Here is a 15,480-nt window from a genome sequence, read left to right as displayed (position 1 = left end):
AGGTGAGTGCTCATGTCACTACACCTGTTATCAATTAACATGTGTTTGTGTGTCTCCTTCAGTGACTGCCCCCGATAAAAGGAGAGTGAGAAGGGGAGGACGGTGCCGAGGGCTCGATGATAGCCTGTGTGTGCGCGTGAGCCCTATGCCGAAAAGAAAAAATAAAAGAAACACTTTAATTGCAAACAACTGCCTGCCGTGCTTCAGTGCTCCACCCACATCAGGGTCTCGCTACAGTGGTGCTGAAACCCGGGAAGAGTGCAGAAGGGAACAGCCCCATGGAGTCCTCGCCGTTTAAGGACCTGATCCACAGCCCAGCAGAACCAGCACCAAGTGCTGGTTGCCCTCCGAAAGGAGCAAGAACAACGGTTTGAAGCCTTGGTGCTGGCCCAAGAGGACGGCCGCCAGGCGTTCCGGCACCTGCTCGCGTCGGCGGGGCCCACAACCGCCACCGGAGCAGACCCTCCTCACCTCACCCTCATGAAAATGGGTCCGCACGACGACCCGGAAGCCTTGCTCGTGCTCTTTCAGCAGGCAGCGGAGGCGTGGGGTTGGCCGCTGGACCAGCAAGTGGTGCGCCTCCTCCCCCTGCTGACGGGCGAGGTGCAACTGGCCGCGCTGCAGCTCCCCACCAACAGCCGGCTCATGTACACAGACCTTCGAAGAGCCATCCTCCAGCATGTCAGCCGCTCCCCAGAGCAACAACGGCAGCACTTCCGCTTGCTGCGCTTGGAGGAGGTCGGCCGGCCGGCCATTCGCGTTCGGGCAGCAACTCCGGGACACTGGCGGTGGCTGAGGACAGATGACCGCGATGCTGAGGGAGTGATTGACCTGGTGACACTGAAGCAATTCGTGGCGCGACTTCTGGAAGGAATGGCGTAGTGGGTCCAGTGTCATCGCCCGGCATCGCTGGAACAGGCAATTGAGCTGGCAGAGGACCACATGGCGGCCGTTCTGATAGCAGGACGGCGTGTCTCCTCTTCTCTCTCTCTGCTTGCTCCTTGCTCCATTCCTCCACCACAGGGGCCGGCTCCCAGCGGTGTCCTCCCGTTTCCCCCATCCTTGTCTGTGTCTCCTCCCCCTCAGGTGAGTGATATCCATAACACCGGTGCAGAGGAAGAGCCTGGGCCGGTGTGCTGGCGCTGCAGGGAGCCAGGACATCTCCAACATCAGTGCTCCGTGATGGAGGTGGGTGCAGTGGTCCGGGTCCCCGACGCGCCAGAAACTGCCCTCGATCGGACCAGAGCGTATAGAATACTGGTAAGTGTCCAAGGGGATACGTATCAGGCTTTGGTGGATTCCGGCTGTAACCAGACCTCAATCCACCAAAGCCTGGTGCAAGGTGAGGCATTGGGGAGAACACAAATGGTGAAGGTGTTGTGTGTGCACAGGGATGTCCAGAACTACCCTTTAGTGTCTGTCCACATTCTATTTCGAGGGGAAAAGCATAGTGTAATGGTGGCGGTTAACCCTCATCTCACCCACTCGCTAATTTTGGGGACTGATTGGCCGGGTTTTAAGGAGTTAATGACACACATAGTGAAGAGTGGGTCCTGTCGTAATTCAGCTAGGGAAAGCCCCAGAGTAGCATTGGCGGGAGAAGCTGTCACAGAGCCGTCTACGTCAGCACCGCGTCAGGGCGATACACGGAGTGAGGAGTGCCCTGCCCCTCCTCCCTCTCTTGGGGATTCCCTTGGGGATTTTCCGTTAGAGCAGTCGCGAGACGGGACTCAGCGGCATGCATTTGACCAAGTGAGAGTAATCAATGGTCAAATTCTCCAGCCAAATGCGATGCCGGCCTTCCCCTACTTTGCTATTATTAAGGATAGGTTATCCTGAGTGACGCAGGACACTCAAACTGGCGAAAAGATAATGTAGCTATTAATTCCAAAGAGCCGCTGGGAATTCATATTCCAGGCGGCTCACTTTAATCCCATGGCCGGACACTTAGAGCAGGATAAGACAGTAGCCTGAATAATGGCCCGGTTCTATTGGCCGGGGATTCACGGGGATGTCCGTCGGTGGTGTGCGGCGTGCCGCAAATGCCAATTAGTAAATCCTGCGGCCACTCCAAAAGTGCCTTTGTGCCCTCTCCCTTTAATCGAGACCCCTTTTGAAAGAATTGGGATAGATCTCGTTGGGCCATTAGATCGGTCAGCATGGGGATATCGCGTTATTTTAGTTCTGGTGGACTATGCAATGTGATATCCAGAAGCAGTGCCTCTCTGCAATATCTCAGCATGCAGTATAGCAGAAGCACTCTTCCGCTTTATCTCCCGGGTTGGGATTCTGAAAGAAATCCTGACAGACCAAGGCACTACATTCATGTCATGCACACTGTGCGAGCTGTATGGGTTACTGGGTATTAAGCCTATCTGCACCAGCGTCTATCACCCACAAATGGATGGCTTAGTAGAATGGTTCAATCGAACTCTCAAAAATATAATTTGGAAGTTCGTAAGCGAAGATGCACGTAATTGGGATAAGTGGCTCGAGCCCCTGTTATTTGCAGTATGAGAGGTTCCGCAAGCCTCCACAGGATTTTCACCATTTGAATTGTTATATGGGCAGAAGCCGCGTGGCATTTTGGACGTGCTACGTGAAAATTGGGAGGAGAAACCTTCACCTAGTAAGAACAAAATTCAATACATTCTTGACCTGCGCGCCAAACTCCACACACTCATGCACTTAACCCAGGAGAATTTGCGGCAGGCGCAAGGACATCAAGCCCGACTGTAAGACGGGGCACGTGCCTTAGGGAGTTCACACTGGGAGACAAAGCACTCGTATTACTGCCCACGTCGAGGTCCAAATTGGTTGCCAAGTGGCAAGGGCCCTTCACGGTCACACGGTGAGTCAGGGACGTTGACTATGAGGTGAGGCAAATGGACAGGGGTGGGGCATTACAGATTTACCACCTCAATCTATTAAAACGTTGGAATGAGGAGGTCCCCGTGATGTTGGTGTCAGTAATTCCAGAGAAGGCGGAGCTGGGGTTGGAGGTTCAAAAAAGAAAATTGATATCGGCCACCACTCCGGTCCTCTGTGGAGACCACCTCTCCCCGACCCAGCTCAGGGAGGTAGCCCAATTGCAGAAAGAATTTTCCGAAATGTTTTCGCCCCTGCCCGGCCGCACCCACCTCATAGAACACCACATTGAGACGTCCCCGAGGGTGGTAGTGCGCAGCCGCCCTTACCGTCTGCCCAAACACAAAAAAATGTGGTCTGGGATGAACTTGAAGCCATGCTTGAAATGGGCATAATCGAGGAATCCCACAGCTACTGGAGCAGCCCAGTGGTCCTGGTCCCCAAGACCGATGGGTTGGTCTGGACTATAGGAAAGTCAATGCGGTGTCTAAATTTGACGCGTACCCAATGCCTCGCGTTGACGAGTTGCTCGATCGATTAGGCACTGCTTGTTTTTATTCAACACTGGATTTAACGAAGGCATATTGACAGATCCCCTTGACTCCTCTGTCCCAAGAGAAAACGGCCTTTTCCACACCGTTTGGCTTACACCAATTCGTCACACTTCCTTTTGGGCTGTTTGGGGTGCCCGCTACGTTCCAGCAGCTTATGGACAGGGTCTTCCTCCCCAACGCCATCTACGCAGCCACGTATCTGGATGACATTACTGTAGATGATAATGACTGGCCGCGGCACTTTGAACACTTTAGGGCCGTCCTAAAGTCGCTGAGGCGGGCGAGTCTCACAGCCAACCCAAAGAAATGTGCGATTGGGCGGGTGGAAGTACAGTATCTGCGTTTCCACTTGGGCCATGGGCAGGTGCGTCCCCAAATTAATAAGACGGCAACGATTGCGGCCTGCCTGAGGCCCAAGACCAAAAAGGGGGTGAGAGTTCCTGGGGCTGGCTGGCTACTATTGGAGGTTCATACCTAATTATTCGGATGTCACCAGCTCGCTGACAGATCTCACTAAAAAGGGAGTACCAGATCCGCTCCAGTCGATGGAGAAATGCCAAAAGGCCTTCTCTAAGGTAAAGGCTGCACTGTGTGGGGGGCCACTGTTACACTCCCCTGACTTTTCTCTCCCCTTTATTTTGCAGACAGATATGTTGGACGGAGGGCTGGGGGTCGTTCTATCCCAGGAGGTGGAGGGAGAGGAGCGTCCCGTGCTGTACATTAGCCGGAAGCTGTCGATGAGGGAAGGCAGGTACAGCACGATCGAGAAAGAGTGCCTAGCCATCAAGTGGGCGGTCCTCGCCCTCCGGTACTACCTGCTGGGGTGCCCTTTCACCCTCTGTTCAGACCACGCTCCCCTCCAGTGGCTCCACCGCATGAAGGATGCCAACGCGCGGATCACCCGTTGGTATCTTGTACTCCAGCCGTTTAAATTCGAGGTGGTCCACAGGCCGGGGCACAGATGGTGGTGGTGGACTTCCTCTCCTGTCAAGGGGGGGGGTGTCGGCTTCAGGCCGGACGGCTCCCCGGCCTGAGTCGGGCGGTAGGGGTATATGGCAGCGGGGGCGTGGCCGAGCGTCGGTCTGTGAATGGAGAGCGGAGTCAGGGAAGGTGAGTGGTCATGTCACTACACCTGTTATCAATTAACATGTGTTTGTGTGTCTCCTTCAGTGACTGTGCCCGATAAAAGGAGAGTGAGAAGGGGAGGATGGCGCCAAGGACTCGATGATAGCCTGTGTGTGTGTGCGCACGTGTGAGAGAGTGAGAGGTTTTGAGCCTTATGCTGAAAAGCAAAAAAAAAAAGAAACACTTTAAACGCAAACAACCACCTGCCGTGCTTCTGTGCTCCACCCACATCAGGGTCTCACTACACTAGTTCATGCTTTTGTTACCGCCATAGTTAGTTTTGCCGGAGTCCCTGCTTGTACTCGGCACAAAATTTATACTGTTCCTATGTATTCAGGTGACATTGGGCATACCTAACAACCTATGCTTTCTTCCCCCCCCCCCAAATCTGTCCCTCTGAGTTACATGTCAATCCTGAGCTCGAGATGCTGACCTCTTCTGCTCCTCTGGCCTGCCTGATCCATCCTGGTGCCCTGTGTCTGGTTGGAGTCTCATCACATCGCTCCTTTGGAGGACGGCCCCATATGGACAGTTGAAAGTCACACTTGGAAGATGCTCTGGACTCTTACAGTAATGCTTTTATGGCTGAGGACTACAGTTGACTTGCTAACTTTAGGACTGCAGTTGTCATGAACAATTTCGCATTCAAGTTACCATCAATGAAGAGATATAACATCAATGAAACTGACTTCATGTTAAAACTGTTAATGTTATAGTCATGTTGTTTGTTGTTGCCCAAATGAGGATGGGTTCCCTTTTGAGTCTGGTTCCTCTCGAGGTTTCTTCCTCATGTCGTCTGAGGGAGTTTTTCCTTGCCACCGTTGCCACAGGCTTGCTCATTGGGGATAGATTAGGGATAAAATTAGCTCATGTTTTAAGTCATTCAAATTCTGTAAAGCTGCTTTACGACAATGTTTATTGTTAAAAGCGCTATACAAATAAACTTGACTTGACTCTTCCCTCCCTTTTCTCATTGAAGTAGATGCCTTGGATGTGGCAGTGGGTGCAGTTCTCCCTCAGTGTCCTGCAGATGCAAGCTCCACCCTTACACCTTCTTCTCCTCTTGCCTATTTCCTGCTGAGAGAAACTATGATGTGGGTGATAGAGAACTCCTGGCAATCAAACTGGCCCAGCATCCTTTACTGGTGTGGACATACCACAAACATTTGGTGTATGTACAGAAAGCCAAATGTCCAAACCCTTGGCAGGCAAGTTAGGCCCTTTTCTTTAATTGGTTTGATTTTATATTGTCTTATCACCCTGGCTCAAAGAATCAGAAACCAAATGCTCTATCCAGGCTTTTTCAGAACACGAGGACACACCGACAGTCATAATTACTGACTTTAAGATTGTGGCTTCTGTATGTTGGGGAATTGAGACAGTGGTGAAACAAGCCCAGCAGAGGGATCCTGGTAATGGACCTTCAGGACGATTTTTTCTTCCCAATGTCAGTGGGCTCCCAGGTCCTACAATGGGTCATTCCTCACAGCTGACTAACCTTCCCAGCACAAGCACGACATTAGAGTTTGTGAAGAGGCGGTTCTGGTGGCCTGGGATAAATGGAGATGTCAAGTCCTTCATTGTTGCTTGCCCTGTTTGCGCCTAAAACAAGACCCCTCCACACACACACACACACACCCTTCCCCATGATCTCCTTCACCCCCTCCCAATACCCAAATGGCCCCGGTCCCATATCTCCATGGACTTCATTACAGGTCTCCCTCTCTCCCAAGGTAACACAGTAACTTTGGTTATTATGGACCATTTTTCCAAGGCCTGCTGTTTTGTTCCTTTACCCAAACTCCCCTCTGCTCATGAGACTGCTGAGATTGTTTTTCACCGAGTGTTCAGAATTTTTGGCCTTCCTCTGGAAAGAGTTCTGTAAGTCCTTCTATTAGCTGATTGGTGCCACTGTCAGCCTCTCTTCTGGCTCAGAGTCTAATGGACAGACAAAGATTTAACCAAGTCCTGGAGACCATGCTCTGATGCCTGGCTTCCACTAACCCTTCATCTTGGAGCAAGTATGGCATCTGGGCAGACTATGCTCATAACACCCAGTGTTGCTCTTCTACAGGTCTCTCACTTTTTGAGCACCAGTTCGGGTTTCAGCCTCCACTGTTCCCAGACCAAGAGCCATACGTCAGGGTACCTTCAGCTCAGAGCTTCATCCAATGGTGCAGATGCATTTGGCGTAAGGTCCGGTCAGCTCTTCAAAGGTCTGGACAACGATACCAGCTCCAGTCTAACCGCCGTGGCAGACCTGCTCCATCGCTATGTCCTGGGCAAATAGTCTGGCTGTCGATGCGAGACCTTCCCCTGCAGGTTGAGGATGATTAATCCAGTCTCCCATCATCTTCAAATTCCCCAGGCCATGTGTATTAATCCCACCTTCCACGTCTCCCATCTATGACCTGTTACCACCAGCCCACTGGATCCTGCAACCAGACCCCCACCACCCTCTAGAATCATTGACTGTGAGCCGGTTTACATAATTAACCATCTGAACTCCCATCATGTTCAGCAAGGCTTACAATATTTGGTGGACTGGGAGAGGTATGGCCCAGGGGCATGGCCCTGGGCCCCAGCCCGAGACATTCTGGACCCAGATCTCATCAAGGATTTCCACCAGAGACATCCTGATTGCCCCAGAAGGAACATCAGGAGACGTATGTTTGTGTGTGTGTGTGTGTGTGTGGGGGGGGGGGGGGGGGGGGGGTGAGGGGTGTCATGACTTTTGTGACTGCTATTCCTTTTTTGGCCATGTGGGGTCCTCAGTGTCCTTGTTTGGTCACATGTTTTGCTCACTTGTCTCACTATTGAAGTATTAGTTTCGCCCGAGTCTTGTTTATGTGCCTATTTAAGCTCCCTGTTTTTCTGAGTTCTTTACTCAGTCTTGAGTTAACATGCTGTGCAAACCCAGTGACGAAGCCTGTTCATTAGTTTTTGCTATGAGTTCTCTCCTGAATGTAATCCTGTTGTTGATCCTTGCCTGCTGTAGGCCTCCCTATGTGTGGGTGGAGCACAGAGGACGGCAGGACAGAGACCAGATTCCAAAATAGCGTTTTATTGCTAGACTTTTCAGCTAAACAATAATTCATTCAAACAGCCAGACAGACACACACAACCGGCGTCTGGTTCAGGGCAGAGCTCCCTTCGCTCTCACTCTCCCTGCTCATATAGGGCGCGGTCACTGGGAAGACACACAAACACAGGTTAATTGCTCTCAGGTGAAGTGATTCTGCCACTTACCTTCCCTGACTCCACCCTCCTGTCACAGACCAGCGCTTGACCACGCCCCCGCTGCCACATACCCCTACCGCCTGACTCAGGCCGGGCGCCCGTCCGGCCTGCAGCCGACTCCCCCCCCCCCCCCTTGACGGGAGAGGAAGTCCGCCACGACCATCTGCGCCCCCGGCCTGTGGACCATCTTGAAGTTGAAGGGTTGGAGTGCCAGATACCAACGGGTGATCCGCGCGTTGGCATCCTTCATGCGGTGGAGCCACTGGAGGGGCGCGTGGTCCAAACAGAGGGTGAAAGGGCGCCCCAGCAGGTAGTAACGGAGGGCGAGGACCGCCCACTTGATCGCCAGGCACTCCTTCTCAATCGTGCTGTAGCGCCCCTCACGCACTGACAGCTTCCGACTGATGTAAAGGACCGGGCGGTCCTCCCCCTCCACCTGCTGGGACAAAACGGCCCCCAGCCCTCTGTCCGACGCATCCGTCTGTAACATAAAAGGGAGAGAGAAGTCAGGGGAGTGTAAAAGTGGCCCCCCACACAGTGCAGCCTTTACCTCAGAGAAAGCCCGCTGACACTGCTCCGTCCACTGGACCGGATCTGGCGCTCCCTTTTTAGTGAGGTCAGTCAGCGGGCTGGTGACGTCCGAATAATTAGGTATAAACCTACGATAGTAGCCAGCCAGCCCCAGGAACTGTCTCACCCCCTTTTTGGTCTTGGGCCTCGGGCAGGCCGCAATCGCTGTTGTCTTATTAATTTGGGGACGCACCTGCCCGTTGCCCAAGTGGAAGCCCAGATACCGTACTTCCACCCGCCCAATCGCACACTTCTTTGGGTTGGCAGTGAGTCCCGCCCGCCTCAGCGACCTAAGGACGGCCCTCAGGTGTTGCAGGTGCCGCTGCCAGTCATTACTATAAATGATAATATCGTCCAAATACGCGGCCGCATAGGTGGCGTGGGGCCGGAGGACCCTGTCCATCAGCCGCTGAAACGTAGCGGGCGCCCCAAACAGCCCAAACGGAAGTGTGACGAACTGGTGTAAGCCGAACGGTGTGGAAAAGGCCGTTTTCTCCCGGGATAATGGAGTCAAGGGGATCTGCCAATATCCCTTCGTCAAATCCAGTGTCGAGTAAAAGCGAGCCGTGCCTAGTCGATCGAGCAGCTCATCAATACGAGGCATTGGGTACGCGTCGAATTTAGACACCGCATTGACTTTTCTATAGTCCACACAGAACCGGACCGAGCCGTCGGCCTTGGGAACCAAGACCACCGGGCTGCTCCAGTCACTGTGGGACTCCTCGACGATGCCCATTTCGAGCATGGCCTGAAGTTCTTCCCGAACCACTTTTTTTTTGTGTTCGGGTAGCCTGTAAGGGCGGCTACGCACTACCACCCCCGGGGGCGTCTCTATGTGGTGTTCTATGAGGTTAGTGCGACCGGGCAGGGGCGAGAACACGTCCGAAAACTCGGCCTGCAACTGGGCGACCTCCGTGAGTTGGGTCGGGGAGAGGTGGTCTCCACAGGGGACCGGAGAGGTACGTGATGCCAATGTCCCTTTTTGAACCTCCGGCCCCAGCTCCGCCTTCTCCGGAACTACCGACACCAACGCCACGGGGACCTCCTCGTTCCAGAGTTTCAGCAGATTGAGGTGGTAGATCTGTAGCGCCCCACCCCTGTCTGTTCGCCTCACCTCATAGTCGACGTCCCCGACTCGCCGTGTGACCTCAAAGGGCCCTTGCCACTTGGCGATCAATTTGGAGCTCGACGTGGGCAGCAGTACGAGTACTTTATCTCCCGGTGTGAACTCTCTAAGGCGCGTACCCTTGTTGTACAGGCGGGCTTGCCGTTCCTGGGCCTGCCGCAAATTCTCCTGAGTTAGGTGGGTGAGCGTGTGGAGTTTTGCGCGCAGGTCCATAACGTACTGAATTTCATTCTTACTTTGTGAAGGTCCCTCCTCCCAATTTTCCCGCAGCACGTCCAGGATGCCGCGCGGCTTACGCCCATATAATAATTCGAACGGGGAGAACCCCGTGGAGGCTTGGGGGACCTCTCGCACTGAGAACAGCAAGGGTTCGAGCCACTTATCCCAATTACGTGCGTCCTCACTTACGAATTTTTTAATAATATTTTTGAGGGTGCGGTTGAACCGTTCCACTAAACCGTCCGTTTGTGGGTGATATACGCTGTTGCGGATCGGCTTAATCCCCAATAACCCATACAGTTCGCGCAGTGTTCGTGACATAAACGTAGTGCCTTGGTCAGTCAGAATCTCTTTCGGGATTCCAACTCGGGAGATGACGCGGAAGAGTGCCTCTGCAATACTGCGTGCTGAGATATTGCGCAGAGGCACTGCTTCCGGGTATCGCGTTGCATAGTCCACCAGAACTAATATAAAGCGGTACCCTCGTGCTGACCGATCTAATGGCCCGACGAGATCCATCCCAATTCTCTCAAACGGGGTCTCGATTAACGGTAGAGGGCGCAAAGGCGCTTTTGGAATGGCCGCTGGGTTTACTAACTGGCATTCGCGGCATGCCGTACACCACCTACGGACATCGCCGCGAATCCCCGGCCAATAGAATCGGGCCATTATTCAGGCTAGTGTTTTATCCTGCCCCAAGTGTCCAGCCATGGGATTAAAGTGAGCCGTCTGGAATACCAATTCCCGGCGGCTCTTTGGAATCAAAAGCTGCGTGACTCGCTTTTTAGTTTGAGTGTCCTGCGTCACTCGGTATAATCTATCCTTCAAAATTGCGAAGTAGGGGAAGGATGGGGTGGCGTTCGGCGGGAGCGTTTGACCATCGATTACTCTCACTTGGTCAAACGCATGCCGCAGAGTCTCGTCTCGCGACTGCTCTAATGGGAAATCCGCGAGGGATTCCCCAATAGAGAGAGGAGGAGCCGGCGGCTCCTCGCTCTGACGCGGAGATGACGTAGACGGCTCTGTGACAGCTGCTCCCGCCAAAGCGACACTGGGACCTCCCCCTGTCAAATGGCAGGACCCACTCTCTACTAGGCGCGTCATTAACCCCCGAAATCCCGGCCAATCCGTCCCCAAAATTAAAGAGTGGGTAAGGCGAGGATTAACCGCCGCCTTCACTATAAATTTTTCCCCTCTGAAAATAATGTGGACCGACACCAAAGGGTAGCTGTGAACATCCCCGTGCACACACAAAACCTTCACCCCTTGTGCTCCCCCCAATGCCTCGTTTTGAACCAGGCTTTGGCGAATCGAGGTCTGATTACAACCAGAATCACCAACGCCTGATATGTAGCCCCTTGGATACTCACCGGTATGCGATACGCTCCGGCCTGATCGAGGGCGGCCTCTGGCGCGTCGGGGATCCGAACCACCGCGCCCACTTCTATTGCTGTGCACTGCTGTTGAAGGTGGCCCGGTTCCCCGCAGCGCCAGCAAACCGGCCCGGGCTTTCCTTCTGCACCGGTGATCTGGGGCTCACTCACCTGAGGTGGGGGAGAGACAGACACAGAAGGGAGAAACGGGAGGGCACCGCGGGTGCGGCGGGCCGGCTGGGGTGGTGCCGGTCCCCGCCTCCGCGGTGGGGGAATGGGGCGAGGACGGGACACAGGAGGAGGGGGAGAGAGAGAGAGAGAGGAGAGAAGAGATGATGTCATCTGCTGTCCTGCCGCCGGGACAGCCGCCAGATGATCCTCCGCCAGCTCGACTGCCTGATCCAGCGACGCCGGGCGGTGGCACTGGACCCACTCCGCGGTTCCTGCTGGTAAGCGGGCGACGAACTGTTCCAGTACCACCTGGTCGACGATTCCCTCGGCGTCGCGATCGCCGGCCCTCAGCCACCGCCAGCAGGCGTCCCGGAGCTGCTGGCCGAACGCAAACGGCCGGCCGACTTCCTCCAATCGCAGCGCGCGGAAGCGCTGGCGCTGTTGTTCCTGTGTGCGCCCCACGCGCTGGAGGACGGCCCTGCGGAGGTCCGCGTAGGCCAGCCGGCGGTCGGCGGGGAGCTGTAGCGCGGCCAGCTGTGCCTCTCCCGTGAGCAGGGGGAGGAGGCGCGCCGCGCGCTGCTCCATCGGCCACCCCGAGGCATCGGCGACCTGTTCGAACAACGTGAGGAACGCCTCGGGGTCGTCCTGCGGGCCCATCTTGGTGACAGTGAGGGGAGACGGGCCCGCGGCCGGAGTGCTGGTGGGCCCCGCCGACGCGAGGAGATGCCGGAACGCCTTGCGATCTTCTTGCTGGGCCAGCACCAGGGCTTCGAAGCGCCGTTCTTGTTCCTTTCGGAGTGTGACGAGCGCCTGGTGCTGGCTTTGCTGAGCCGTGGCGAGGGCGTGGACCAGGTCGGTGAACGGGGAGGATTCCATGGGGCTGCTGGGTTGGTGCTCCACTTTCCCGGGTTTCGGCACCACTGTAGGCCTCCCTATGTGTGGGTGGAGCACAGAGGACGGCAGGACAGAGACCAGATTCCAAAATAGTATTTTATTGCTAGACTTTTCAGCTAAACAATAATTCATTCAAACAGCCAGACAGACACACACAACCGGCATCTGGTTCAGGGCAGAGCTCCCTCCGCTCTCACTCTCCCTCCTCATATAGGGCGCGGTCACTGGGAAGACACACAAACACAGGTTAATTGCTCTCAGGTGAAGTGATTCTGCCACTTACCTTCCCTGACTCCACCCTCCTGTCACAGACCGGCGCTTGACCACGCCCCCGCTGCCACACCTGCCTATCATGGACTTTGCTTTTGCCTGCTTCTTTTGGATTATATAATGATTCTGGATATTGAACGTTTGCCTGGATTTTACTTCTGGATTGCTGTTCGGACTCTTCTGCCCTGCTTTTCTAGTAAAAACCCTTGAACTGAATAACCTTGTCTCTGCCTCTGCATCTGAGTCTTATCACACCACCTTGTGGCACAGGAGTAGAACTCCCGCCTGCTTGGCAGGAGACCTGGGTTTAATCCCAGGCAAACCTAACAAATACAGAAACACAAGGTACAGTGCGTATACTTTGCAAAGTGTGTGTGTTTTCAGAGTCCTTATTAGCACGCACTGTGATTGCGCTTTGAGCAGGAACAGGTGCATGGCAATTAGTCCTCATGAGCTTGAGCGCAGCATGCATGTGAGGAGCTAGTCGAGGCAAGCCATTGACATTGTGTGCATGTGACACAATGTCATAAAAATAATGTGAATATTGTAAACTTTATTTTAACTAAAGTACAATACTACAGTAGTGTCCTTTCAGTTTTACTTGTCAAAGAAACTTGTAATCCTGGACTGCTTTAATTTTAGTCACATTCTCCTGATCACAAATGCCTCCTTCCGAGACACTATCGCAGTTCACTGACTGAGTTAAAGGATCACAAACCACGATATCGTATCATGGTAACACGGTAACGGTATCGTGCGATGATTTCTTTGTCTGTTACAGAAATGACGGAGGTTACTGGTGTATCGTTGTCACTGTCCACCCACTGACTCGCTCTGTTTTCTAAATCTTCACCATTCACTTCATTCATGTGTCACAAATCACCGATGATGTCAGCAGTCATTTCATCCTTTAATCGATCCTTTCTTGATAGTTGTTCGTGATCAACACCTAAGTGAGGCTTGTTAAGCCTTTGTTTTATGGTATTAACACGTATTGTTAACTCGGCTGGGGACTTGAGTACTTATTGTTTGCCTCTGAGGACAAAGGAGCGCATGGCTCAGTGATTTTTTTTTTGAAGACTGACTTATTGTCATTAAAGGTGAGGACACAAACTTAATTCATTATATGTGAAAGTTCATAGTAAAAGAGTTAGTTATAGCAGGCTTACAGTGTACTATGAGATTAGAATGAGTTTATGCTTCTTTAACAGATTCTAAAAAAGAAAAACAGGACAAAAGTCCTTCATTAGATATGGTGAATCTAATGAAGGTGAAAGCAGTTTTAGACTATATATAAAAATGTTAATATTTAATAAAGACAATATTAAATTAAATATGAACTACTATTGTGTCTAGTGTGTGTGTTAGTTCGGGTTGGGCTGAGTGTGTAAACAGCACTGTGGTGGGTGTTGCCTGACCTTCTGGTAGCTGGCGTGTTGACAGTGATGCTCAATGATGAAGCCAAAGACATCTCCTACTCTCACTGCAGGGTCCAGGTCACGCTCCTCTAACAAGCATTCACACTCTGATAGAGCTGCTGCAGGGTCCTGCTCATACAGCCTACACACACACACACACAGTTTGTGTGTATTGCATGAATCTGTATACGTGTGTGTGTGTGTGTGTGTGTGTGTGTGTGTGTTACCTGCGTGCCTGTATGAATCTCTTGATGAGTGTGAGGTGGTGTGTGAGTTGTGTGAGTCGCTCGTCTGTTTCTTCTCCATGGCGACTCTTGGCTTTGGATAGACACTTATAAGCTTCAGTAAGGGCACCATACGCCTTCTCATAGTCCTGATAATCATCTATCTCTACCTGCATGCATACACACACACACACACAGTAACATGATTAATCCATAGTGTTCTATTTAAAAAAAAATATACATAGCATTTCCTCTGAATACCTACAACGACAAGTTAATATGTTAACAATGACACCTATAATACCCATAATGCACTGTGGCACTCAAAGGACATGCCTGGTCTACAGTAGACTGATGATGGTGTTTATGTGCCTTACATAGTGAATAAGGCATGTGGTTTCACACACACACACACACACACACACACACACACACACACACACACACACACACACAGTACCTGTGCACAGGCCTGGTAGAAGCCTGCAAGCAGCTCCAGTGCACGTCCTTTAGTGTAGAAACTGATGATGTTTTTCATGATTTCTGGATCTTTCCTCCAGTCCAGAGACTGCAGGTAATTCCCTGCCATCACGTAGATCTCTTTCTGCCGAGACACGCCAGCGAAGAACACAATCTTCTCTGTATCACCTGACTTCAGCAGCGCTCGCATCGCCTATAGAGAAAACATGCACACGAACCCAAAAAATATACACACATGGGTTTAAAAAGGAACAGTATAACACTGAGCTACTGTACATCCTTCATGTCAAGATCTCGTGATGTTGCTGGACAGCCATTGGATCTCCAGACCACCATCTGTCACTGCATACAAACTTGGGGTAGTCCTGGACTAACAGTTACTCTGCCTGGGTGCAGTTAATCATGAATCAGACCCTGAAACTGATCTAGAAAGCACTTGCATGACTTGTTTTCACCTCCCAAGTTCTCAACTCAATACACCATCTCTCAGGGTACAAGGAGGACATAGATCAAGGACCTAGGTGGTGAATGAACTTCCCCTAGATGTATGAACAGCTTTAGATGACGACTAAAGAGCTCTCTCTTCACCAAGGCAGGGGTTCCCAAACTTTTCCATGACAAGGCCCCCCAAACAGCATTAGCTTCTGGCCGGGGACCCCCTTTGCAAACCCACAGACAATGCTACAAAATATGTAAAGAAACATCAACTTTTAGAATGTTTTCTCTTACTTTTATTCAATATTCAATAATTGTTACATTTGTTTAGCATAATAATATTATTAACTAACGTTTTCAACACAAATATTTTCACACTGAACAATAAACTTTTCAACAAACTGTTGATAAGAACAGCACAAAAGAAATCAAACCACTCTCAATTGTGTGTGTGTGTGTGTGTGTCTGGGAGTGACAGATGGTTTACACTAGTGGAAGGGATGGGCTTGGTGG

The 15,480-nt window shown here is 52.2% G+C and overlaps 1 protein-coding gene across 1 annotated transcript in view; it reads right to left on the bottom strand.

Moving 5' to 3' along the window:
* The window catches only part of ift140 (intraflagellar transport 140 homolog (Chlamydomonas)), a 118,292-nt gene that overhangs the window by 13,653 nt on the left and 89,159 nt on the right, over positions 1-15,480 (bottom strand). The window contains exons 26-28 of the mRNA XM_060922721.1: positions 14,513-14,725; positions 14,056-14,222; positions 13,829-13,970 (exon numbers count right to left, since the gene is read on the bottom strand). Coding sequence (XP_060778704.1) covers positions 13,829-13,970; positions 14,056-14,222; positions 14,513-14,725 — 522 coding nt within the window. The remainder of the gene's footprint in view (positions 1-13,828; positions 13,971-14,055; positions 14,223-14,512; positions 14,726-15,480) is intronic.

Source organism: Neoarius graeffei, chromosome 5 (genome assembly GCF_027579695.1).
Source record: "Neoarius graeffei isolate fNeoGra1 chromosome 5, fNeoGra1.pri, whole genome shotgun sequence".
Classification (NCBI taxonomy): domain Eukaryota; kingdom Metazoa; phylum Chordata; class Actinopteri; order Siluriformes; family Ariidae; genus Neoarius; species Neoarius graeffei.
Note: the sequence above shows the minus strand (reverse complement) of the source record. Positions and strands in the feature narration are given on the sequence as shown.